Source organism: Ammospiza nelsoni, chromosome 5 (genome assembly GCF_027579445.1).
Source record: "Ammospiza nelsoni isolate bAmmNel1 chromosome 5, bAmmNel1.pri, whole genome shotgun sequence".
Classification (NCBI taxonomy): domain Eukaryota; kingdom Metazoa; phylum Chordata; class Aves; order Passeriformes; family Passerellidae; genus Ammospiza; species Ammospiza nelsoni.
Genome location: NC_080637.1, coordinates 33,044,744 through 33,071,445, shown reverse-complemented (window position 1 = coordinate 33,071,445; position 26,702 = coordinate 33,044,744). Strand labels below are relative to the sequence as shown.

The following is a 26,702-nucleotide window of genomic DNA, read 5'->3' as shown; positions in this document are numbered from 1 at the left end:
CTAAGTCAGCTTTTTACTAAGGACATTAGTTCATGAGGAAAGTATTATAAATCCCATGCATGGCAAGACTCAAACTTTCCCCTTGCCCCTATGAGATAGTTATAAAAACCTGTTATGTTACAGAATTAAAAAAATAAAAGTAGCAGCATTCTACTAAAAATCACTGTTACACCATTAATGCTACTGAAATATTGCAGTGAATGCAATTCTTTGTGCCAGCATCTTCCACATGCAAGGGAGCAATATAATTTATTACCTAAGCACCAGAAAAATTGCCAGGTTCCACTCAGATGTAACAGTCAGAAGTTTCAAGAATGCTGTAGCTTCTAAAGATTCAGCTGAAATGATTCAGAAAGACTTAGACATTTCACTGCATCAAATTTTATTGTTTTTATTAAAAAAAAGATAGAACCAGATGCTACTTTTAAGTGAAATCATTTATTACACCAATCTGTTTTATAGGAGGTATATATATATATTTTATCATTAAGACAACTTCAATAAAATGACTATCTACAAGAAGGACTTTGATTGTTTTATTTTCATGTCACCATACATGAACAAATGAATTTTATGTCTTATTAAAACATTTTACTCCGTATCAAAAATGTACACATTTTAATAACCATTGCTATGGTCTGAAGGTATTTTTACATTTCATTCATTTAATTTAAAAAATAAGTGTCATTTCCTTGCTCTATGTGTTACAGTGTAAGCTTAACTCATCCTATACATAATAAAAGTTTGTGTATACAGATAATTTTTCATGTTGTCACATACCTTCATGTCTGAGACACAGGTGGGGGATTTGCATTTCTTTTTTGCAGAAGGTTAAAGTACGTACTGATGTGAGCACAAAGCAACATTTCTTAAAACAAGACCAGTTTGAATGGCACAAGAGTTAGCATTTTTATAAATTAAGGACCAGAGTTCTGCATTATGGAAACAGGTACATGAGATTCCAGTACTTTCCTTAGGGCTTGGCTCGCTGGAAAAAAACCTGCAAAAAATTATTTTTAAAAAATTAAAACAAAGGAAATGTAAGACATGGAATGCTTGAGGTATAAGAGAACTTGTTTGACTGAGCTATTTTTTGTGTTTAACATACTGGTTAACACATTAAGTTTAAGGGTTTGACTTGTGCTACTTGTTTATGCTCACACCCTCAAAAATTATCTAACACTTTCCACAATTATAGGATCACATTATTGCTTTTTCAGCTATTAAACAAAAGCCACAAGAATATCAAACTACTGAGACAGCAAGGTGCTAAGAATGAGTGACAACTTTATAGATGCAGGTTGTTGTTTGTTCTGTCTTTCCAATTAACTGCTTTGCTCCTTTGAGATTCCCAATAGGAATCTACTGAAAACTACTAAATAATTCAGTATTTTGGTTTTACTCCAAGTCACTACTATGACTGAATGGTATGGAACTAAAAGCTATTGAAAGAAAAAAAAAATCTTTATACCTTTAAGTAATTTTTAAAAACTTTAGCATCAGGCTGCTGAAGTGCTTGACAGAATTCCTGTAGGAAAAAACAAAGAAATAACTAAAAGCAATAACTAAGAAGTAACTCAGGGAAGCAACAAAGCAACCTGAGATACATTCATATGTAAAGCCATTGGTATTCATTTGTATTTTCCCTAATGTACAACTGAAGAAAAGCATGTTATAGATAAAAATTTGTAAAAGGCTATGATAGTGCAAATAGACTCTAGGGTGAAAAACTATTTGTTTGGTGGGTTGTTTTTTTTTTTTTTTTCCAAGCACAGGATATCTTGTTCACTTTTGGCTGAGGAGACAAAAATGGGACTATCTATAAAGATATCTTCAAGTTAAAATTTGAAAATTTGAATTTAAGTAGGAAGATTGCTTAGACAGTTACATGCACTCGAATTTTGTTTTTGCAAGGTACCTTTACAGTATCTTTACTCCTTGTGATAAATTAATCCTATTCTCATATGCAATAACTGAGTAAATTTTACTATGAGATGAAAGGAGGTTAACTTTGTAAATATCCATTTCTCTGCATTTAACAATCAATCAAAGTGTTAAAGAGTTTTCCAAGTATTCTTTTAGGAACTCCTACCTGGATTATCTCAGGAGCTACTTGCAAAGAAGGCAAATACTCTTGCTGAAGATACTGAATGCACTCAGGACCCTAAAAAAAAGCAGTACACATTTTCTTAATGCATTTTTTTTAACAGATGGAAAAATCATAGCCCTATACTGTATGGTGGTCTACATCACCATTTCACAGAAAATTAATGCTTTTCAAATGTTTAACTTATTCTTAGCTGTTAGCACATAAAAAAGATTTCTCAATCTTGGCATTAAAGATTCTACTGCAATTTGGTACCTTTTGTTACACAGAAGAAAAATGCACTAAAAATTGCACTGAAGTAAGAATTACAATGGAGCCAAACAGTTTGTTACATGTCAACTGTAAGAGATAGTTAATTATGGAGGCAACTCTAATTTCACTGACATTTGGAAGAAATAAAATAACTGGGTATTAGCATCTGCCTACTGCTTTACCATACTACTCCCATTGCAAAATTCAGTAGCCAAGAGAAGATGAGCACAGTACTTCTTTTGTAACATTGACTGCAGTGAACTAAGCAATAATAAAATGGAATGTCCAAACCTTCGAGTGAAACAAACATTTTGATTAACAGTTCAGCTTTTGTTTTCTTTACCTATATTTATCAGATAACTTTCAGCACAGGAAGGATTACTGCACAAGCTGGCAGAATACAAACATAATCCAACAGATCTACCAAGGGAAAGTGAATCAACTTTCCCAATTCACATAAGTTACCCTGGAACTAGAACAGCAACAAAGTCAGCAGATTTTTCTCCTTAATGAAGAGTTGGTATTTTGCATTCATTTATCAAGAGGTACAACTACTGGATCCTGTATCCATGCACAGCATTATGATAATTCTGTTATTTTATATAAAAATACAGTAGGAATTCATCCTTGTAAGTATCTAACTTTTGGAAATTGATAAAACCACTAGAAAGAAACATGTGACAGTTATTCCCTATGAAGTATGATGAAGCTTACCCTTTTGAGATGAATTGTTTTTAATGTCACTGCACATTCTGATAAAGCCTGAAATGTAATACAGAGCATTAGACTGTTGCATTGGTCTACTGGTTCACTATTCAAAGCTGAAGAACCTAATGAGACCCCAAACAAGGGCTAGTTCACGCTATTATCCCTTCATTTTCCCCTCACACAATGCCAAGTCTTGACCTTCCAGGTTCTGTTCCACTCATCAGAAAATCAGAAAAGCTTCTGCACAGCTGAATCCAAAATGAACTAGAGAACAGACCACTCTGTGTTATTTGCTTTCCCTGAACATTAGTTAATAGGTAATGCAGGTCAATGCTAAATACTTTGATCTCCAATTGATTTCGAGCCTAGATAAACTACAGGATGCACCACCACAATATTCAATAATTAATCATACAAATACTTAAGTGTAAAAAAAGTCCAGCAAAACCTAAAGGATTTTTTTTCTGAGATGACAATCTTTAATCTCCATGGCTATTGTAGGTTTGTTAGCTTCAGTCTGCCTCAGAGGAATGAATGCAAAAAAATCATAATACACACCAGTACTGTCTGAGCATCTGCTAAGTCAAATGTTTGCTTCAAAGGTGCTAAGAAACACGCAGGAACAATGTGCTTGTAGACAAAGTCTGCAAAACCTACTGGTCCATCTTTACCTCCTAAAAAGAAAAAAAATATTTCCAGTTCTATTACTTCTTCATGGGTAGTAGCAGATGGAAAGGAATTCTGGAAAGACATTCTTACCCCAGAGCTCCACCAGCTTAGAAAGAATAATAAAACAAGTCTTCTGTGCAATAGGATCTGGGTAATCCACTGCTCCTTGAATGACAGTGAACAACACACGTTCCACATTCTCTGCACCTTAAACACATTAAAATGAACTCGTTACTTCAAACTGTAGCCTAAAATGTTTTGGTACTCATACACTATTTTATATTAATACTGACCTGGAAGATATGCTTCAACTTCAAAATAGCTCTTTTTTGCACAAATCTCAAATATATTTGGGAAGTTTCCCCTACGATGCAAGACAACTCTTATTTAGGTTAGTTTTTTTTTTAAGTTTGGAGATTTAAACTGCTCTTCTGGCCTTTAACCCACACAAAGGTGAGGGCAAAAAAATTTGTCCTCTCTACCTGACTTGGAAGTGTTAATTAAAACTCAGCAGCACTGAAGTAAGTTAGCTTATCTTGCAGCATATGACAAGATATTTTTCAAACATTTGAAATTTCTGTGCTGCATCTATGCTTATTTGTTTGATCTCTTTAAAAATTTCTTGGCCCATCACAACTACCAAGTGCCTCTTTCAAGAAAGCTCTCACTACTTTTTTCTGTCCCAGCAGTATTACCACCATTTTAGGACAGGGAAAAGGAATTCTGAGCTTCACTTACCGCATGAGTCACTTTAAACTTTCTGAAGTCCCTATCCATTTTGATGGAATTTAAATAGAAAGAATCACTTACAGTATCAAGCAACTAGATGTCTGACTTCAAATTCCCACCGTGAAAAATAACTAATTTGCATGTGGCCAGTAAAGGTGGGGAAAACCTGGTAACTACATATACTAAGTCACATGATGCCTTCTACCATAGATAACAAGATAAGGCAACAGTAATAAAAGTTTACAGGATTTACTGATGTGTCTTTCCAAAAATAGAATGAATAGTGGCAGCTGTGAGTGGTGCTGCCCAGCAGTCTGAACACTGCTATACATTGGTATGTAGTGTAGATCTCCAATTCACCAGACAAGTACAATGATACACGAAGACAGGATACATTGTTCTTGTCTTAACAGGCACAATGATCACATTAAGCTGAAAAGTACAAAAGGAAGACTATGCCTATTATAGCTTGATTTCACAACCTCAAATTCCTGTACAACAGATAATTTGAATCATGCAAGCTGAACCCAGTACTTCCATGAATCCATTCTATTGTAAGATAGTTAATAGTACTTGCCAGGAACTGGGCTAATAATTTTTTTAAATAAAAGGTGGGTGAGAATAACCATAGTACTATCCTTTGAGAAACTGGATTCCTTACCTTGATTAGCTATGACTTCACTCATTCCACTTCCAGTTACTGTCTGCAGAAAAGCAAAGTAACTCCTCCGTAACATTTGTTTTTCTAAAGCAGCAGACTGGTCATTTTCTTCTGCTGGAAGGAGCAACACCTCAAAAATAGCATGAAGTAGTGGCATAAACATCTGTTGCAGAAAAGGTGAAACCTGTGTCTGTGAAGATCAGAAGAGGGTGTCAGCTCAAAAAGAGAAACTGAACATTAAGAAGTTAAAACTAAAGTCTTGTTAGAATTCTCAGCTTGGATACACTTTTAATGTTAGTAATGTCATATAATTACTTACAACACAGCAAGTTGCATCAAGGTCACCATGAACATTACAGCACCTTGATTACACACCACCTATTTTAAGCCTTTTGCACAAAAATAACTAGTCCTGCCTAGCATAATTTTGTGTAGGAAAAGGTTTTTCAGGATTTTTCATTCTTCTGTTCAGACAGACAATTTCAAATATCCTGAAATACCATCTCTAAGACATTAAAACTGGCAACAGGTCAGGTTTTATAGAAATTTTCTTTAAGGATTACTAAATATTTCCTACTGACATTACAGAATAAACTTGTCACAACACTTTTAGTGCAAAATATAGCTAAGGGCACTAAATTAATTATGAATTGAAAAACTGAAGGCATGTGCTATTCAGTCACATCAGAATTCCACAAAGAAGCAACTCATATGTTAATTTGTTAATGCTTAAGCAAGATTTTATCTTTTACCCTCTCTTTACTATGCCTTTAAAGTATTCAAGGTGAGACTGTAGAAGCTTATTTTACCATATTACAATAAGAATAGTACTGTATCATACAAACTTAAAACATTACACCTGAACATGGTATTTGTTCCACCTTGCTCCTGTGACTTTTTTATTTTACCTTTCTCATCTTTCACAGACTATTTTTAATTATCTGTTATCCCAGATATAAGTCTGTATTCCTCCTTACACACATATTTGATACTTCTGTATCTCTATCTTCTGGAAATCTCATTATAAAAGATGAGAATTCACTTCAAAGCTTGTGTATTTGTAAGCTAATTTGCAACATTAGCTTAAAACTTCAGTGGAGAACATGAAGTTAATTGTGTCAATAAGAAAAATTTGTGATGCAAGTAGTATTTTAAAATATCAAATCCGAAAAATTTTACACAATATAAACATTTAAGACAAATCAAAGAAAAAATCAGTCATTTAATCACACTGAGTCCAGCAACATATGACTGTAATCAAAAACAATGTTTCCCAATAGCAGCCTTCAAAATACTATTTTTTGTAGTATTTTTAGGGCGGGTTCTGACACATAACTGTTTTTCTGGAACTAGAAACAAAGATCTCTCAGCAACACCTTGACCCTGAAAAGCTTATGCACTATCATACCTTAAACTTAGCTGTTATTTGGTTTATAAGAGGAATGAATTCTTGAAGATCTTTTGCTTCACAATCTTTAAGCATGTGTTCAGAGGCAGAAGGAATGAAGGGAAGAACTTCCTCCTCTAGGCAAATAATCATGCGGTGAAGGAAAGTGCGGACACCGCTTCTCAGAACTTCCTTTTGTAATGGACAACTAAGAGCTGGCAGAAACGTCTGTAAGCAGTCCAGATAAACCTCTGAGCATCCACACTGCTTTACAGTTTGCTTATTGCTGAAAGCCTTGCTGGTCCGGCTGCAAAAGCACACATCAAGTTTTACATAAGCTCCCATTCCAGTACAGTGAAGAAGCAGTAACACAGAACAAATGCTTTCCAACCCAGGCACTTGATAAACTATAATACTCCATTTCATGAACCAGTGGAAGTAATGAACAGAATATTTTCATGTGAAGGAGTATCACTTTGGCAGTTTCTGAGAATTCTAACAATTTACCAACAACATATGATTCAATTAGCTCCATACAATTATTTGAGCAAAGAAATACATGCTGATTCATTATGAACTTGCTTAATATTCTCTGTATATCCATCTAAAGCAGACTCTTCGAAGGGGACTTTACTTATTTTCTCAGCTATCACAAGAAATTCCACAACCACAGATGACTTTCTAGGTAAATAAATAGAAATCTCAGTCCCTCCTCCCTGTAAAGCCTTTGTATTTCCTTTTTACTCAAACCAGAAACATACAGTGTTACTGTGCTGTACCTACCTAGCAAACCCAACAGCATGATTGAGGCAGTCAGCCAGTGCCATCTGTCTGTCCTCATCTTGTGCCATCATCAGTTTTTCTAACAATACTTTGAACTTCTCCATCAGCGGAGTCAACAAATTCCTCATCAGAACCTGTTTTCTTTCTGCAGAGTATTCACTGTTAACTATTAACACTCCAGCTGTTTCATAAATGAAAAGTTGATCATCACTGCTTAACAGCGCCTGGTAGCCATTTTCCTACAATGGAAGATAACAGGCATAATTGACTAAGTGTCCTCTATCAAGGCTTTATTACCTTCTATATATACACCCATCTTGACCCTATACTCCCAGAAACCCACATAAGCAAGATGATTACAATTAGGTACAAAAGTAAGGTGTGCAAGTGATCTCATACAAAAAAAGCAGGATAATTATTTGTGCTTAAATGTCTGCATGCTAAGCTTACAGTTAAGAAGTACTCAGGCACACTGGTAAGTGCAAGCTTCACTCCTTAAAAAATCCTACTGCAAATACTCACAGGAGGAGAAAGTTCCATCAGATCTTGTATTCTGTTCAGAACATCTTCAATGAAGGGATTCATTTGCTTACTGAAGTAAAACACAAGTACATAACACTACTTAGAAGCACATTCATTTTCACAGGTTTCAAGATACTTTATGTAAGCTGTGAAGTTAGGTGCTAAACTGCCTTCTCCATATATGAATCCCCTATAAATATCAAAGCATTGCTGCAGAAAAATCTGGCTTATAGGTATGATGCCAGTGGTAGGCCAAATAAATACATGGCATAGTAGGAAATAACCATTTCTTTAATTTTTTAAAAATATGCCTCATTTAAGTGAAGTACTTTGAACAGTTGAAAAAATAAAAGCATACCGAAATCTGAGCCACCTCTGAGCTTCTTCTGCCTCTAAATGAAATGCATGCCTGTGAAATAAGACCTAAAGGACAGGACTGTTCAACAGACTCATACACTGAGTAAACTTCATCAGTATAAATTCCAAAAGAATTCAAAATTTAGTTAGGGACAGGGAATAGTTACTCTTGAAAGTCTCTAGATCCTCTCACACTCAGCTGTGCTTACTGAGAAAAAGTAGAAAAGGCATTTATATTGTTGATCAGCTTTAACGTCTGATCAAAATAAACCAGGCATATGTATTCCACTTCTTTGTTCTGAGACAAGTATTTCCACTGCTACACTGTGGAACAATGCTGCTAGAGCACTGCTTTGGTATTTTACTTCATTGCAGTCCATCTGAAACCTAGGCTGTTCCAATGACAACTGGGACACACAGAAATGTTCTATGTAGTCATTTCAGTGCCATCAGGATACATTTATTTACTCACTTCAGAGACTTGACAAATCTGGAAAAGAGGTAAGCTGTTCGACTCCGTACTTTGGGACTTGTATGACGAAGACCACGGTGATCTAAAAATGCCATCTGTAATCAATAAAGCATCTCAGTCTTACAGTGTCTAAACAAAGCAGGGGGAAAATGTAATCATTCAACAAGTTAAGAAACCCAGCTTCCTTAGGAACCTTCAGAGAATAGGAAAATTTCTTAAGTCTAAAGAACTTACTAGTTTTCAGCTAGTTAAAAATGTAAATGAGACAAAACTTACTAGTACAGTTGGAATGTGCTGAGGTTCAACAGCAAAGAATTTTTCATATCTAACCACTGTTTCAAAAAATTCCAGAGTCACTGATGTGTGTTGATAGGCACTAACACCAGAAGTCACCAGCTACAAATAAAAGCATTAGCAAGTTAGTATTTTAGCTGTTTAGAAAACCTAACTGCAGCATATGCTGGTCATTACAATGAGCCATGAGAACTGAAACATTCTAGGCTTTAGTGGTGCTTTTTAAAAGCTCTCAAGACATGCTTACCGTTCTCATCATGTCTTGTAAAGCTGTAGCTTTAGTAACATCACCAGAGAAATGAGCACCATGAGATACAGGAAGAGCCTCAGCCAACATATACAGCAGCCTTATTGCCACTTCTACTTCCATAAATCGTGTAGTCTGCCAGTTCCTAGGGCAAGAATATGAAGATCATGTTAGTCTTTAGTACTTTATCAAATAATCACGATTATACTATGTTAATATTTTCTTTTAAACCTTCTTCAGATGCACAGCATAAAAAGAACACATTTAAACTAAGTAAAACACTGGAAGGCTCAGACAGTTATTCAAGATGCTTCTGAGAGACTTTATCCTCGAAAATACCACCTTCTCATCAGATCACCACCAGCTTTCTTTTGCCAGTTTCCACTTGAAAGCTACAGATTTCTGTTGTGCTTATTTAGATATAAAACACACCTACTATGACACAAGGGCAATCCATTCAGCTTCACATAAGAAGAGACTCAGTTAAGGTACAAGGTAGCCACCAACAATACTGGATTTCTGTTTGTATACACAAAACTCTCCTCCTAGCCAGGGAACTAGTAATGTTTCTTTACTTGTGTGCAGTTTCCAGGATTTGATCTACCTTTTTTTTTTTACAAAAATACTTCATTAGATTTTCTTTCCCCTCATCCAACTTTGTTTTTCTGATAAAAGTAATACATAATATTTACACCTCAAGGACACTGTTATGAGATGTGGCAAAGTGAACACCTCTGCAAACAGCTGGTGCTGTGTAGGTAAGTGACAAAGATCCAGAAACATCTCTAGGAAAGAAAAGCTGCCATTTAAGGTTACAAAAAGAAAGTTTTCTCTTTCTGAGGGCTGAGTAACAGATGATACGAAACCGTATTTATCTTTAAGTTGTAATGAGCTCATTCTGTCAACTGACTTCACCTTGCTGCATCACACATTTCACTACATACTGATGGTTTACAAAAGGAAAATAAAAACCTAAGCCCAAAAGGCTTCATACAAATCAAGTTATAAACCCCAACTTACTGAAGTGTAGTGTTAAAAACTCTGCGGACAGATGCCAACAGTAATTCTGGTGAAACCTGAGCAAGTCTGTCCAGCAGCAGTTTCAACTGTTTTCTGTACTCCACAAACATTGCTTCATCTTCACCCTACCAAAGAAAAATTCACATCAGTAAAGTCTTTATTTTCATGTTTAAATTCACCCACAACTATTTTAGACAAATACACCTAAAGCAAAAACACATACATACAAAACCAGTATAGCACACTCAGAGAATGCAATAATGCTCATCCAGGGCTCTTGTAGCATAAGCAGGCTTCTTTTATGGCTGGATATAGTATGTTGAGAATCACTGCATTCTGTCCAGAAACATACTAAAAAGGCTTTCCAAAATGAAAACCAGCCAAAAGTACAAGAAAGAAAATGCCTTTGGCAAAGCCTTATTAATGCAATTCTTAAAAATTGACTCAGTCCTCAAAGACATTGTTTCTTAGCATCTAGCTTAGTTTTTGAATTGGACTGACAACATTTATGATGGACTGGATACAGCTTAAGTTAACCCTTTTAAGACTATTGCTCTCTCAACAGCCTGGGACAAAGTCTGTCCCACATAATCATTACTGTTGGTTGATAGAGATGTTAAGCATGGAAGGAAAATGAAATCAAAGACCTTACGCCACCCTTAGCTCATTTTTGCAGAGGTTTGACCGTCTCCAGTAGCACAAGTGGCACTTCTTTTGAGTTTCATTACACAGTATTTCTCATGTATTTTTGCAAGACAGAAGTGACATGCAGAAACATGCAAATTTGCACTGAACCTCAACAGCTATGTTTAGTTATCAGCACAGCTGTACTTGGCTTGGAATAGCTCTGTACAAACACAGCCACAAATACTGTAAACTCAGTTGGCTTGGATATACTTTTACTATATTGTTTTGTCCTATGCAGACATGTCTAGAAGCTTTTCATATAGGAAAAAGCCTCAGCCTATGGAACCTTACTTCTTGCCTTTAAATCTTTAGTCTATGAAAAATACGTATTGTAAGTGTGAGCAAGTTTTACTACATATAATTAAGTTGCATATGTCTGTTTATTACTACAACACAATACCTCATTTTCAAAATTATATTCTTCATCATATGTCAACTTCTTCATAACAGCCAACATGATTGCCTAGGATAAAAACAGAACATTAAGCATAGAAGTAGACAAGTTATAAGAAACAATCGTGAAAAATACTACAGTAAAGAAAACATTGTAGCTAGTGTTATACGTTTACAAATATTTTTAATCCTTTTAAACTATTCTTTTCAGAGGTTTAACAAAAGTTAACAGCCCAAATCAAAATAGATGGATTATATCCAAACAATACACAGATGCTATTCCAGACAGACAGCAAAGACCTTTTGGAGCTCTCAGTCTCTGACAGTATTATCAAGCTTTACTTCCTGCTTGTAATTTGTGCTGCTCAGTTCACATGGAAAACAATCAAGATGACTGAACTAGGCAGAGGAAACTGAAAAGGCTGTCCAAAATACTATTTTAAAGGGATAAGTCAGCTTAGGTATAACATCAACTTCTCTAATAGTTCATAGTAATCGGTGTGTGTAAAATCCATCTCTATTCAATAATTGTTTTGCCATCTTTAACACAGCTGTTTCAACATTGCTTCAAGAAACAGTCACTATATTGTAGTACCTGTAACTACTATCCATTGCATGTGGTAAATACTTCTGATTTGAGTCTTTTAGTCTAATCATTATCATCAACATCAATAAAATCAATCATTTATAGATTTGGTTTACCATCCTTAATCCTGCAGAACAAAGGTGCAAAAAGCTTCACCTACACAATCCTTTATACATAAACCATTGTCAAGTCTGGGAGATAGACTGGATCCAGCTGCACCTAGACTTCTCTCTAGAGGAGTTTAGAAAGTAAGGGGCCCCCTTCTGCACCTTGTCACTCAATGGGAAGGTCTCTCTACACTTTGTCCATAACTTGCAGCAGCAAGCTGTCGGACAGTTAGAGCAATAAAGTGCAATATAACCTTAGTAGGGACTGCTGGTACATCTTAAAGCAGCTTTAAAGGCTTGACCTTAGCTCTACTTAAGTCTGAATGATACAAAATGAAACAAAAAAACCTTCTGACAAATAAACCATGATTACTATCTTTCATTTTAACTGCAAAACCTGAAATTCATCAACACCAAAACAGACCAATGGATTAAACATAAGTTACTGAGGTGAAATTCTTGGTCGTCTTGCAGAAATAGATACCTTGACACTAAGTGTCACCATGACCTGTGAGAAGTGTCTGCTTCTCTGTAAGAAGTGATATTTAAGAATTAAAATAACTGCAAAACCTTAATGCAATACACTTGTAGCCAAAAATGTTTAGAAAGATCTGTCATTCTAAGAACTAAAAATGTGATCCTGCTGATGAGAAAAAGCTTTGGAACTTCAGAGGCACAAGAAACAAGCCTCCTTTTTTTCCTGTTCAAATAATGAACAAGTTGAAAGTGTATACTTTAAAATGCAAAACTTTAAAGGAATGCTGCTAAGCACAACATTTAAAGCTTAAGGCAAATAACAATAAGATTTAGACTATTTCCTATTACTTTCTTATTATGAGGTGGATCAAAGAAAAATATTTGTAACAATTGTTTCCCCGTTTAACACAAATCCTCAAGAAGTGCTCAGTAAAATTGAGAAATATTTGCAACAAGAAAATCTCCAGTATGAAAGAAACTTAAACCAACATATTTCAGGGTAGGAATATATTCCAGCTTTCAGTGTCTTAAGTATACTGCAGTAGTAACATTATTTGATCTAGCTGTAACAACAAAAAACAGTCACAAAAATAAAAAGATTCAGTGCTATTATCAAAATTTGCTTTTTGTGTTACCTAATCCAAATTAAACAGACATTAGACAAAAGGAAATCAAGATACTCTACACTGCAGTTATCCAGATTCAACTTGTCATGTTAGAACAGGTACAGAATTTCATTTTCTTTGTAAAGGAATCAAACCTGCTAGCTGTATGAACTTACGAAATAACTACACCAATCTAACCAGTTCAACATCCAAATCAGTACATCTACACTGGTGCAGACAGGACTGAAAAATCCATATAAGCTTACTACCTCCAAAACTGGACATGAACTTCAGGTTTTATATATAAATTTGAGATTATTGACTTGAGCTAATGTATATTTGATGTAATGTTTAACATATGACTGCTAATAATTACAATTGTTATCTCTCAATTGTTGCTTCTTTCTGAAGTTTAACTTATATTATTAAGAGTTATATATTTATGACAATCCTTCCTAGACTTCTTCCAATCCTTTGGAATAAGGGCAAGTTTTAATAAAAATAAAAACTTGAAGAAACAAGTTTGATTTAAGAATATTCTTTGAACAGTATAGCCTGCAGAGGAGCTTGCCAAGCATATGCTTAAGGGTTGTTTGGGAAGACCAGCTCTAGAATAGCTTTCATCTTCATACACAATTCAATATAGGCTTACTATTTAAAGAAACAACTGTAGTTACTTAGCAAAAGATGGAACACACTGTCCTTACTTTTAATTACTGTCACATACACACCGAGGCATGAAAATTAAATATTATTTGTTTCAGCAAAATGAAACATTCTGATCTAATGTGTCCTTGAAGTATAGAATCTGTAGTAAAAAATACCTACCTCTACATTAGCTTTTTGTTGGTCTGAAAGTGCAGAAAGCTGGAAAATAAAATTCAAGCATTATTTTTTTTGCATTCTTACTCCTTCATTACTGTCTAAGAGAAAGACTTGCTTTTTTAACAGCCATATGATCTGCCTTTCCCCTTAACACAAGATTTAACTCAACTCCTTCAGATCTCTAAACACAACAGAAATAGCATAACCACAGGCAGTGAAGAAACAGAATGCTAATTAGTAAAACAACCATTTTGCAAGTCAGTATGAGACATTCCCACAAAAATCAAATGAAATTATGTCAGAATTTGTGTTAAATTGAAGCCAGATGTATTTACTTGTTTCAGGATGTGAAGGTAGTCGTAACAAAAGCCAATGATGTTAGAAGAGATGTCATCATCTTCATGAATTAGAAGTTGCAACATCAGGGCCACTTTTGCTTCAATAGCTTGTAGAGTGTCTTGAGCACTCTTCATATCACCATTTTTTATCAGTTTAGTCCAACTAGCTATCAATGCTTGCCCCATCCCATTGACCAGCTTAGAAAATCTGGCCAGAAAATCCACATCATCTTCCTGCAAGAAAAGACACCTGATTAAAAATACTAACAGAGCTTATGTTTAATTAATACAAGATTACAGACTGTACCACCCATGTCTACTATATAGAATTAAACCAACACTTGTCTCCTAGCTGGAAACTACCAATTGCCTACAATTGGTTGTTTTCCCCCTGGGAATGGAGAGAGAAAAAAGTTAAAGCAATGCCAGATTTGTGTGCCCTCCATTACACAACAGTAGCTTGCTTCATCTCTTCAGATTTGTTTGTTTCTCTCTTTACAGCAATAAGGTTCAAAATAAAAGCAGCAGCACATGCCTACCATAAATTCTAGGCTGTATAAGAGGAAAATCTTTCTATGGAAAAACTTCAAAGAGTTACCAGCTGCAGTTCACTTCAGAAATACTGATAACAAGTACCTTTCAGTACTGCCTGTTAGAGTGAGTTAATATTAAGTATTCCTGGCTTGCTTTGCAGAAATACATTGATCTGAATCGAGAAATACCCCTAAAGCAGCCGCCTCAAGAGGACATTTTGGTCTCTGCCATAACTAGACAAAAGTGAAATAATAACAAGTTTATCTAAGAAAGACCGAGGCAAAATTTGTATTAGTAGGAAGACAAATTTGACAAAGGTTTCAAAAGAGTTAAAAGCCTTGCAATCTAAGAACTACAGCTTCATAAGGACTGGCTGCTCTTTCTCCACAGCAGGGAGCGAACAGTTGCTCCTTAAACACGGCAACTGCCAGAAAAATATGTTTAGTTAGTAGGTACACTTTTCCAGCTAACAGATAAGCATTTCCAGCCTCACGTTTGATGGTGCACATGTGCAAAACAGCATACGTGTCCTTAAGAAAGCTTTTTGCCCTACTTAATTATGCACAGATTTTTTTAAGGTGAGACATTAGATCAGCTATATTGCCTACAATACCTATTACAGAATCATTCAGGAGGGAAGATTCAAGACAAGGAAACACAGAAGCCAAATTAACAGTAAGCACAACAAGCTTTAGGAGAGGAACAGAACAGGGGAGTTACATAATACCCTGCTTCTAGAACGAAACCCTGTGTGTTCAAATTAATAATGAACATTAATAACAAGCTCTTCAATTTAAGCATGAGAAAACTGTAAGAAGTGTTCAGTTTTGATGCAGAAGCCCAAGTACTTCCCTCTAATTTATGGACTGTTTTATAATTTTCTGTGCATCAACTTACTTAAAAAATGTCAGAAACCTATGACTCATTCCTATTGTTAAAAATCAGTACACAAACCTGATCAATACTGAAGAGGCCAGCAGACTGCAATACTTGACATAAAGACTCAACCAGTTTTGTTTTATCAATTGGGTCCATTCCCTTATTTACAATTTCAAACAAACAATCACAGGCTTCTTCCCGGAGAACTTCCACAGACATGTGACCTAGCAGCATATTTATAAACCTTCAGAGAAAAAATAGTTCAGCTTTATACATACAAAGTAACATTGTATAGAAGCTTTATATTATTTGTGTGCATATTTACAATGATCTCTTTTTACAATTCTTTTTCTATTGTACTGGCAAACCCCAACATTTTATGCCTTTTAAAGAGAACACAGCAAACAGGGTAGTGTTTAGTTTGGCCATTATATCAGCTTGGCTTGCAAAAACAATCACTCTCCTAAAACTCCCAAAATTCCAAAGATGACTTAAAAGTCATCTTTGAAGGACTTTTATATATTTCATTCTGTACAGTCAGCACACTGCCAAAGTGATTTTTGCAAACCCTTTCCATAAAAACCTTCTTACCTTTCATTGGCTATCAGGCTTAAATCTATCCAGGATACATAAGCTCCAACTACTTCAAGGCACTGGCATGTCAACTCTGAGTTATTATATTGATAATTTTGTAAGATTTGGTACCACGACTCCACCAAACTTGGAATGCACTGTTCCCTCATGGTATCTTTTAATAAGGTGTTCCTACGAGCCTCCTATCAATACAGAAAAAGGATAAAATCAGTCCTGTCACAGATCAGCATCTTGTCAAATGAGTAGCATTTTTGTATCCAGATGCCAGACATCATGTGTCATAGAAAGATAAATCAGAAACCCAAAGAGAATGTTTCTTTCCTTTCCAACAAATAAAACCAAAATAGCCTAAGTTTTCCCTTTTATTATCCACAGTGCCTGAAAATTGAAAGAAAAGTCAGAAAAAGAAGAGCGGTCCTCTAAATCATTAAATGGACTTTTCTAAGAGGTTAGGACCCCTAAAAACATGCACTAGAAAACATTAACATTTAAAAATGAGTCAGTCTAGCATTACACTGGCAAACCTGGTTGATTAATTTTTGTTTGCAAGCTTCCAAGCAAAAAAAAAAATTAGCTGAAAAGTATGAAATCATCAAAAGCATTAAACAACAAAGCTAAACATAATATTTTGAATTTAAACCACCTAATATGTCTAAGGCAGAGCTGCCACAGGAAAAAAGCATATCTAAAAACCTTCTACTCTAATTAAAGTAAGAGAACTTAAAATTTTAAAACAAGTGTTCATGCACAATAATAACTTGCCTCTGATGTATGAACAACATCCCGGTCCACCAGCTCAGCATCAACAGCCATCAGGATTCTGAGGTACATATCCACACCTCGTGGATTAAGGTCAACTACTGACAGAATGTCAAAAAAAAACTTGGGCCATTTTGTGAGATATTCAGTAACAAAAAGCAATGCAAAGACTTGTGCTGCTTTGTTGCGAATAAAAGTCTTCTCAGGCTGGGGATTCAGCATCTGGTAGAAACAAGACATTTCATTTGTATATTCTCAATAAATTAGAGAAGAATCCTACAGGTTTGTTGATCTCTCTGTAGTAGTTAATATACTACCTCTCTTCCTGGCCTAGACCAATAAATAAACCCTTACATTTCCAAGGAATTTGAAGGAAAATTGGGCAAAGTGTCCTGCAATAGGGAATACACTCCTAAGACTTTCATTCAGTACAAGACAAAGTGTCTTCCATAAATGCCTCCCATGCAAAACCACCACAACTACTCAAAGACTAAATGATCATTTGCCACTTTGGTGAAAGGTACAGTGCTCCTGTAGCTAGCTTGTGCCTGTGTTAGATGTTAGTGCAATAGAAAGTTAGTGTTCCTACAAATAGAAAGGGAAGTTCTTAACTCTAAGGGGGAAAAAAAAATCCGCCACTACCAATCTCCTTTCCTTTTCCTTTCAGAAACTCCTAAACAGAACAGTTTGCCACAAAGAGAAGAGCAATTTAATCCACTTGAAAATCATCTGTTGTTTTTAAAGTTGTATTACACTCTATTTCCTATTGTTAAGTTTTCTTCACGGCAACTACGTTAATCTTTGGTGCAGAAGTGCAATGGACGCTATATAATGGCAGCTGTGGGCAAACCAGTGGATACTTCTGCTGACTGCAAACTCCTGGGTGGGGCCGATACTACAAGTTTGGCTACAGTAACTAATCCACAAGAAAGAATAGTTCATACTCTGCCACAGTACTAACATGGTTTATCACAGAGGAGTGATAAACATCTGCCAACACTCCAAGCAGACAGGAGTTCACTCAGCAGGGTGTTAGAAAAATAATTTGCAGGCCTGCTTTTCCTCCAGACACTCAGGAACATCAGGAATCTGTATTTAGTCTCTCTAAAGGGGAACTTTTAATACACCTTATTTCACACATAATAAATTAAACCACAATCATTATCTGATGCAAGAATTATCTATTCAATACTAAATTCAGGTATGGACTTCTTTACAACACTTGATTTAAAAGTTTCTCACAAACCTTTAACAATCAGATACCAAATATCTTCAGGAAGCCATCTTTATACTCAAACAACAGATTAAACATTTAGTCCACACTCAATGCCCTATGTTAGTCTAAAAGCCTAACATGTAAGACTGCAGTGAAGAACACACATACCTGTGCTTGCAGCCATGTTATGAGTGTTTCCCTAATTAGCTGCTGCTGGACTTCAGTAAGTTCAGAGTATCTGAAACAAAAAATATTGAGGTCAAAATACAACTGTGCTTCATGGCAAGCACCAACACTCAGCAAAGCAAAAACTCTTTTATATGGTATGTAATGCTCCACATGAATGTAAATGAAAAGTTTCCAGGACAGCAATTTACAAAGCTATTTGCATGTTAAAATTCTGACTCAAAGGCAAAGATAATAAAAAACATTTTATCCATAGTAATGCATCACATTTTGAGTCATTACTGCGTCCTATATTGGAGTAGAAGCTTGAAATTTTGCAGGAAGGCTGCTCTATTAGGGGCAGGACATATGACCCTGATAAAAATAAACATTTCAGCACAGGCCAAAGGGAGAAGGAAGAGACATCTGTATATGCCTGAACTTGTTCACTACACATTGAAGACTATCACTATTGAGTACAAGAGGTCCTTCACTGATCTGACCTACACTACATTTACTATCAGCCTTATGTCAAAAAACCCAAGGAAGTAATTCTGCTTTTTGTCGTACATAGAGTCCTGGCAAACTGACATTATATCCAGCCCACCTCAAAAACCAGTCATACCCCTGCTAGGACTAGTGAGGCTGAGAATACTCTACTGCAAAGAGAGTTAGCTATTGGCTTGTAGAGTCTTTAATAGGAATGACTGCTGAATGGGACTCCAGTGTTCCAGTCACAGCCAACTATTCATTAAAGAGAAGAAAAAAAACACCCCACTGAAAATGTTGAAAGAAAATAAGCACCAGGAAACAAGAACAAACATAGTGCAGGAAGCAGGTCACAGGAATGAAACAAGCAGAGAAAACTAGACAGTGAGGTAAAATTGGGTAAATAAAGTGTTTAACATTTGCACTCATATCAAACTGTAAAAATCAGTCACAAAATACATCTATATCCTATCTAAGTTCCTGACCAGTTCAGTGTATCACAAGCAATGATATTCAAAGATTCCATGATGCTCAATTCCAGATCAAGGGAGCCCAAAGTGAGAAAAAATACAGTTCTGTGCAATGACATTCATATTATTAAAAGTATTTTTCCCTAGAGTCATGGTTCTATGAAACCACCACTCAGTGAAAAGACTACTTTCTCAATATCTCTGCCATGGCCATTCAATGAATAGGGCTCTGTCTGAAGTCCAGGACTCAGTACAGAGCACAGCTGCAAAAATCAGTGAGAGTACAGAGTAAGGCCTGAATCTCCAGACAGGGATAGCTAAGTTTCAAGCAGTCCTTGCTCACTGGGTCTGCATTGGGCCACAGATGTGTTAGACTAGCTGAGAGCACAGCATGCTGCTCAAAACCTCTCCAAGGAAAAGGGAAAGAAATACAAGACAGCTCTCTGCACCAGACTACAGACACCTCATCAATCACAACTAGGGAACAAATACTGTTTCATTAGCAAGCAGAATAAAAACAGAAAATTAAACAGATGTATATGGATGGTGTCAAGTAAAATTACTCACTTGAACTTAACTTGATGTTCTAGAACTTGAAAGCAGAAGAACTTTATGTGATCATCACTAGAAAAGAAAATTCTGTTACTGGAAGCAATAAGGTTCACATTTCTGTGAAGAAAAAAGTTCCTCAAATATTACAATCAGATTGCCCCTTTGGCACCAGACAAAAACCAAACCTGCTGCTATTGTTACTTCAAAGTAAAAATGACAAATAGTGGAGCAGTCAATCTAGTAGAAATGAGCAACTGTTAAGCTAATATTTATGTTTGATACTAGTCTTTTTTTCTACAACCACCTGTTTGTTATGGTTTGATTTCAGTATTGAATAAACAAAACTACAATACCTACAGTATCCTGCCCTTACAAAAATCTGTCAGGCTTCAATGGTATGTTTGAGGCCCACTACTACGCTAAGTGCAGATTGTACTCCGCATCTTAAAAATCAAAGGTAAAGAAAAACTGGGGTGTAGATTAAGCACAGACATTCCACACTCTGTTATCTACACTGCTTTTTCATCTTATTATCTAAAACTTGCAACAACCATAATGAATATTTTAAAGATTATAATTTCTAATCTTATGTGGTTTTAATTACTGCACATTCTGATGGAGTCAGTAGTTTTGATAAATCATTTACAAAAAAGCATTTCTATAAACTACTGCTATTATTCAGGAGATATGCACCCCTCAATTTCTTTCCAAATTGAATTATTCCATAAAACAGTGACAACCTAGTATTTTTGATGTAAATACACAACTATGTGCAAAAATAGTGGTGATTACACACTCTATGCATGTTGAAAAATGGGATGGCCTAGTCCACAGAACTGGGGCAAGGAACTACTTATGATATTACAGCATATAAAGTCTATAGTCTCACAGGGGGCAATTCTCAGCACTTTTCCTCAGAATTTCAAAACCTAGCAGTCTTTGGGCTCCTAAATTACTATGGAGTTGGATTTATACATTGCTCCTGGTTGAAAGGCATTATACAGAGGCCACAGATCACTATGATACTAAAACTAGTACAAAGACATATTAACATTCAACAATTTAGTTTGCCTATTATGCTGCTCAGCTAAATCAGACCCACACATATTACTAATGACAATAAGAAATTATTAGTTACATTACCTGTATATGCTCTGAGCTAAGGCTTCTGCACAGACTTGCCAAGCATCCTGAGATATCTTGAGCTGCTCAAAGTAGGCTAGTGCCTGCAAAAATCAAAGTAAGTTACACTTTAAAAAGAACAAAGCACATAGCAATACATCTCATTCACACTTTCCCTTGTATTTAAACAACTGTTCTTCAAAACACCAACACTATTTGGATACACTCCAGTAGCTCCCTAATCACCTTGACACTGAGCAGGCTTTTTTCCAAATGCTAATATCATAGGTACCCATTTCCACTTCACATTCAACACAAAGACTTTTGTAACTTGAATATGGAAGTCATAGAATCAGAAGTGTTGAGGTTAGATGGAACTCCAGAGACACATTTAGAGCAGGGCAGCTTGCTCAGGGCCTTTCCATTTAGGGGGAAGTTCACATCCAAGTTACAATTCCTTCCACACATTCTAAAGAAGTGGTAGTTTAGATTTTTCACTGAAAACGTTTCCCTGTTTTGTTGCACCACTTTGCTTGTATTCAACGCTCCAAGCTCAAAAAACATTCAAAAACTAACCACCTGGACAACTGTCAGTATATGAATCTTCTACAGAAATTGAGAAAACCTCTACCAAATGTTAAATAATCATGTTACTTATCAGGACTCCTAAGCAGCTTTTGACAACAGTTAATTTCACTTACTTGCTTTAAGGCTCAGTGTGGCCTGTAATACAGAACAGTAAAGCAAGTTTTGAAGCAGAAATTAGATTAACAACATTATATCAATTCTATGAATGCATGTATTTCAAAGGGGGCTTGGCTGTTGGATATTTTTAGGGGCTGCTTTTTGTATTAGTTCATAAAGACTTCCATTAACCATAGTCATCTTCCAAAGTATTTATTCAGAACTAAGTCCTAAAATAAGAATTCACTTCCTGTAGTTAGTACTAGTGATTTCCTTATTCTTAATGCATGATTTTACTAGAAATGGTTTGATACTACCCTTATGTCACATTTGACATGACTGTGGAAAAGGCAGGTCCCCTTCTGCTATGAAATATTTAAAAACTCAGCAGACTGCATAGTCAAAAGGTCAAATCTAAAAGTTTCCAATTTTAGTGATATTTTATTGACAGATCACTAAAGATTAGCTATATCCATCCTTTAAAAAGGACAAATACCCAGAACCAACATATTTAACAGGCCACTTAGCAAATCTGTAACTGTTCTAAACATTCCAGGATCTGTTTTACCAACACAAAACCACGGTATTAACATCCTCATTCCTGGAAGATTTTACTAGAAGTTATCTTGTAGACAGTTAAATCAACATGGTAATCATTTAGCAGAGATAATTACTCAATAAATAGCTATATAAATGATTATGTCTTTTCATAGGATCATCTCTTATGCAGTAAATGTTACCCACATATCATGATTACTTTCTTAACCTACTTTACAATTACACAAGCTTCACTACAATTAAATCCACATATTTCATTAAAATGACACTAAACCTATTAAGATGATAGTTAAAAACATCTAAGAATCAACAGGCTAATTTCAAGCAAATTGTTTTTTGTGGCTGATTTTCATTCTATGAGAATCTATGTAAGGAGTTGAGCAACAAGTACAAAGAACTGAAAAAAATAAAACAGTCAGAGTCCAGAAAATTAAATTCTATGCATGTTAAATGAAATCAAACTGAAATGTAACAGAATTGATAATACATATCCCTCAGCTTACATGTTTGCAACATGATTTGGCTTTGTACTCGCCACCACAAATCCTACGCATTTGGCTCAAAGAACAAACTCAACAAACCCCGAGCAGCCCATGAAAACATTCGATTTTTTGCACTGCAATACACCTCCAGTTATCAGAGAGAAGAGGAAATTAATTACATACTCTTTGTCTGAAGTCTGCATCAGCATTTGGGTTGAGCCCTAAAAGGGCTTGTTCATCCATGTCTATTGCTATATTCGTTGTTTCCTGCTCCTAACTGCTTTGCCCACTGCTTCTGGAGGGCAAAATACCATCATCTGCAAATACAGAAAGAGAAATTTTATTTGCTCAGCAGAACAAGTAAAATTAAAACCTGGACAGCAACAATCACACAAGGTGGCCCACAAACCTCAAAGAATGTACTCCAACTAAACATGAATGCTACAGTACAAATTCTAAGTCCTTTAATCAACTTTTCACAGTACTGTATTTAGTACTGAATAAGGGAACTTAAAAGTCTCCATATATTTCAATGCTCTTGAAAAGAGAACTTGGTTAACAGGAAGATGGCATTATGTATAGTATTCAGCTGAAAGGCTTAAATACAAATTTCAAGCACGCAGAAGTTTCAGCAAGACACAACATAAGCACAAATCTACTCCTTAAATGAAAGGCCACTGTTTTTTCCCCACCCCAAACCTAACTACAAAAAAACACAAAAAAGAATCTCTACTCAACTCCAATATAGATAAGATGCTTCATACACCCACTTATGAAGTATTTCCAGTGGTGGGGGCAAAGTCATTAGGAGATCTTTCTTCTAAAGCACATGCAAGTGTCTTAGAAATTAAGCAAAAAACACACCACACTAAGTTGTTAATAAAAGTTTTCTGTTCCTACCAATGGGTGCTTATTCACTAGCAATGATTTTTATTTATAAAACTCAGTGTAAAATTAACAATTAAGCTAGAAAAACGTTCTAAAGATGGTATGATGCTATGGGCTGTTCTGCACTGCTCCAGTAAAACACAGAGAATTTAAAAAATTAAAACTTCTCTGTCAAATCACAGGATGCTGTAAAATAACAAGAGGGGACAAAAATCCATCTATCCTTCAGTTCTCTGCCCCACCTCCCCCACCCATGGTAACATAGTTAATTAGGCCTGAAATCAGGCCTGGTTATGTAAGCATGTAGGAGGCAGGGGAAAGGAAGAGACAAGAGGAAGAGATGAAATACAAAGGAGCTGTGGTTCCAAGCTGCCTACATACCCATAGGTAGAACTTCTAATTTCTTAGTATTGTGTCTCGTGCGAGCTCTACTGTTCACCCTCCCCCACGGGAAGAAAGGTGGCACAGTGACAAGCAACAGCAAGCAGAACTGAAAAGGAGAGCCCAAAATTTAACGTGGTAACAGACTTTTATAGAAAAGTCAAGACAGAATACACTATGCATAATGAAAAGCAATTTAATAAGTAAAATTGAGTTCATACAAAAAAAATTGCAGGTTTTGGCAGTACAGAAACCAGAAAGTCTGGAACAAAGTGATGACTCCTGGCAAAGGAGGCCTCACAGACTGCCTTAGTCACTGTGATCCCCCTCAGGGGCAGAACCTTTAGGGATTAAACTGCTGTGCTGAGTCTTCTCCCTTTGCAGCCCCAGCCCCCAATCTGCTTTCCCCACAATCAACACCTAGAAAAGACAGACTAAAAAAAGGTAAAATACTGTAGGGGAAAATGATTTTTTTTATTGCATCCTGTGATTAGGGTCTGGTCCAGAGTTACAGAACCATTTAATATACAGAGACTGTTTTTGCATATTTACCTGCTGGTATCAGTACATTTTTATCTTTTGGGCAGATGATTTATACCTGGGTGACAAATTTCACTAATTAAAATAACATGACTCAAACATGTATTCCCTTCCTTCGTTACTGCTAACAGCAATACCAAACTGTTCTCCTGATTTTCTAAATGCCTCATGAGTGCATTTAAAATTTCAACTTCTATCATATAGACTTCTCAGATTCATCTTGACTAGCCAGCTCTAAAAGACAATCAATGAGATAAAATATTTGAATGAGCCTCTTGAGAAAACTAATAAAATAGCTTTTCTTGCCTCATGGTTTTACTTAAGCAGGTAGCTTTTCTGCCACGTGTCTACTTAACCAGCCAGTTACACTTCAAAAGCAAAACTGAACTGATTTTAGTAGTACTAAGAATTCACAAAATTCACTTGGCTATAACATCAAATATGTCACTAAAGCAAGTTTTATTTATAAAAAAAAATAGATAATGTTAATAGTTAATATGCAGCTGTGCAGAAAGTATTGTCTTAGACGTTATTTTTTGTTGAGCAGTACACCACGACAGGTGGCAAGCTCATCTTACAGTAATTAGAAGGCTGCAGTTCCTTACCAACAAAGTCATACAGGTATGTCACATCAAAATCATTTACTCCTTTTCCCCTACTAAATACTTAAAAGCACATTTGACAGTAAAGACTGTTTTCATAGTGTAAAGGAGGCAGAAAAACAAAAAAATTCAACCCACTTCAATTGGGCAAGACTCCCCAATGAGCAACACAGACGTGGCCAAAGTGTGTAACTTCAATCCAGATATGCCCCAATAATGGAAGCATTCAAAGCATTTTAACTACAGATGCTAACCACGGGAACAATCAGCAATTATAAAAAGCTTCATGTTCACCAGTCATTTTAAGTATTTACAAGATGCGGTAACACAGGGGGAGCCAGTGGTGTGCCTCATTTGCATTTCCTCAAGTTTTCTCTCTAATAAAACAAAGACATTAAAATTCATCCTTTATAGTCTTTTTTGCGGTTTTGCTTGCCGCAAACCTTGGGCATATTTACAGCCTCTTTGGGCTCAAGACCCTTTACACTGACCTAACAGGCGGTTAAAGCCAACAACTGTGTAACTACTGCTACTTCGACAACTTTTCAACTGGACTAGAAAAGTTTTTCTCTCTGGAAGTGACATTAGGTCCTAGTTTCAGGCACAATTTTACCGGCAGGAACTCCGGTAAGGATCAAGGCCTCCTTGCCCCCTCCCCAGGGGCGATCAGAGCCCGGTCTCCGGTGGCCGGGGAGAGCCAGCAGGGCTCGGCAGCGCAGCCGGCCCGGGCGCTCGGGCATTCACCGCGTTCAGCTCCGCGGCACAGCCACCGGCCTGGCCTTAAACCGGCCTGGCCTTAAACCGGCCCGGCGCCGTCCCGGGCCGCAGGCAGGGACCCAGCACCCGCACTGGGGAACGGCCGCTCCGACCACGCCGCGACCAGCGGAATATGGAAGTGCGGGGAGGTGCCTCCCTCCGTCCCCTCACGCTGCCGTCCTACGATTTCTTCCTTCCCCCACCAGAACCATAGCGGATGGACAGCCACCGAGGCGGCAGCTCCCGCGAACAGAACCGCACCACAGACTACAGCGTGCATTAGCAGAGAAAAAGCACAGATATTTTTCGTGGCACCCGCAGGGCGGGACCGGCGGGGCCCGGTCGGCTGCAGCCCCCGCTGTTCCCCAGCAGCTGGGCCACGCGGACGCGACGGTGCCTCCCCCCCTTTCCCGGAGCCTCTCGGCTGGTGGGCAGGCGGCCCCGGGCTGAGGAAACCGGCCGGGGGACTCGCAGGAGCCCGCAGGCGCCGCCAGCTCAGCCCACACTGCCCCTTCCCCCCCGGGCTGAGTCACCCGCTCCGCGTGTCGCGTCCTGCCCGCGTCCCCCCGCCGGTACCTTCCCGGTCAGTGCTCCATCGCCGCCGGCTCCTGCCCACCCCCACAGCTCCGCAACCGCCACGAGCACAGGGAGCAGGCCGGGCCGGGCTGCGCCGCCTCGGCTGGCGGCGGGAGGAGGAGGAGGAGGAGAAGACCAAGCAGGACCACCCCTCTCCGCCAAGCCGGCCGGCCGCGAGGCACGCCGGGATGTACGCCGGCCGCGAGGCAGCCTGGGAGTCGTAGTCCCA

At 37.1% G+C, this 26,702-nt stretch overlaps 1 protein-coding gene across 2 annotated transcripts; it reads right to left on the bottom strand.

Moving 5' to 3' along the window:
• Positions 1-364: 364 nt before the first annotated feature.
• XPOT (exportin for tRNA) lies at positions 365-26,702 on the bottom strand. 2 transcript variants are annotated; one of them, XM_059472180.1, is made up of 26 exons: positions 26,474-26,588; positions 24,000-24,108; positions 22,914-23,047; positions 21,028-21,110; positions 19,900-19,956; positions 18,377-18,446; positions 16,996-17,214; positions 16,231-16,415; positions 15,715-15,883; positions 14,224-14,460; positions 13,892-13,930; positions 11,296-11,358; positions 10,209-10,333; positions 9,189-9,333; positions 8,924-9,043; positions 8,648-8,742; positions 7,819-7,888; positions 7,297-7,535; positions 6,535-6,820; positions 5,127-5,316; positions 3,827-3,943; positions 3,626-3,741; positions 3,074-3,121; positions 2,093-2,164; positions 1,472-1,528; positions 365-1,000 (listed from the first exon to the last, which is right to left on the bottom strand). In XM_059472180.1, the coding sequence occupies exons 3-26, from the start codon at positions 22,971-22,973 to the stop codon at positions 974-976; spliced, it is 2,889 nt and encodes a 962-aa protein (XP_059328163.1). In that variant the 5' UTR covers positions 22,974-23,047; positions 24,000-24,108; positions 26,474-26,588; the 3' UTR covers positions 365-973. The 2 variants fall into 2 exon arrangements, with proteins under 2 accessions (XP_059328163.1, XP_059328162.1); XM_059472179.1 differs by lacking the exon at positions 24,000-24,108 and having other exon boundaries at positions 26,474-26,702.

Coding starts and splice junctions, on each gene's coding strand:
- XPOT (XM_059472179.1), bottom strand. CDS start 22,973: ATGGATGAACAAGCCCTTTTAGGGCTCAACCCAAATGCTGATGCAGAC. Junction 13,931..14,223: donor ACCTTCACATCCTGAAACAA/GTAAATACATCT, acceptor TTTATTTTCCAG/CTTTCTGCACTTTCAGACCA. Junction 2,165..3,073: donor AAACAATTCATCTCAAAAGG/GTAAGCTTCATC, acceptor GCTTTTTTTTAG/GGTCCTGAGTGCATTCAGTA.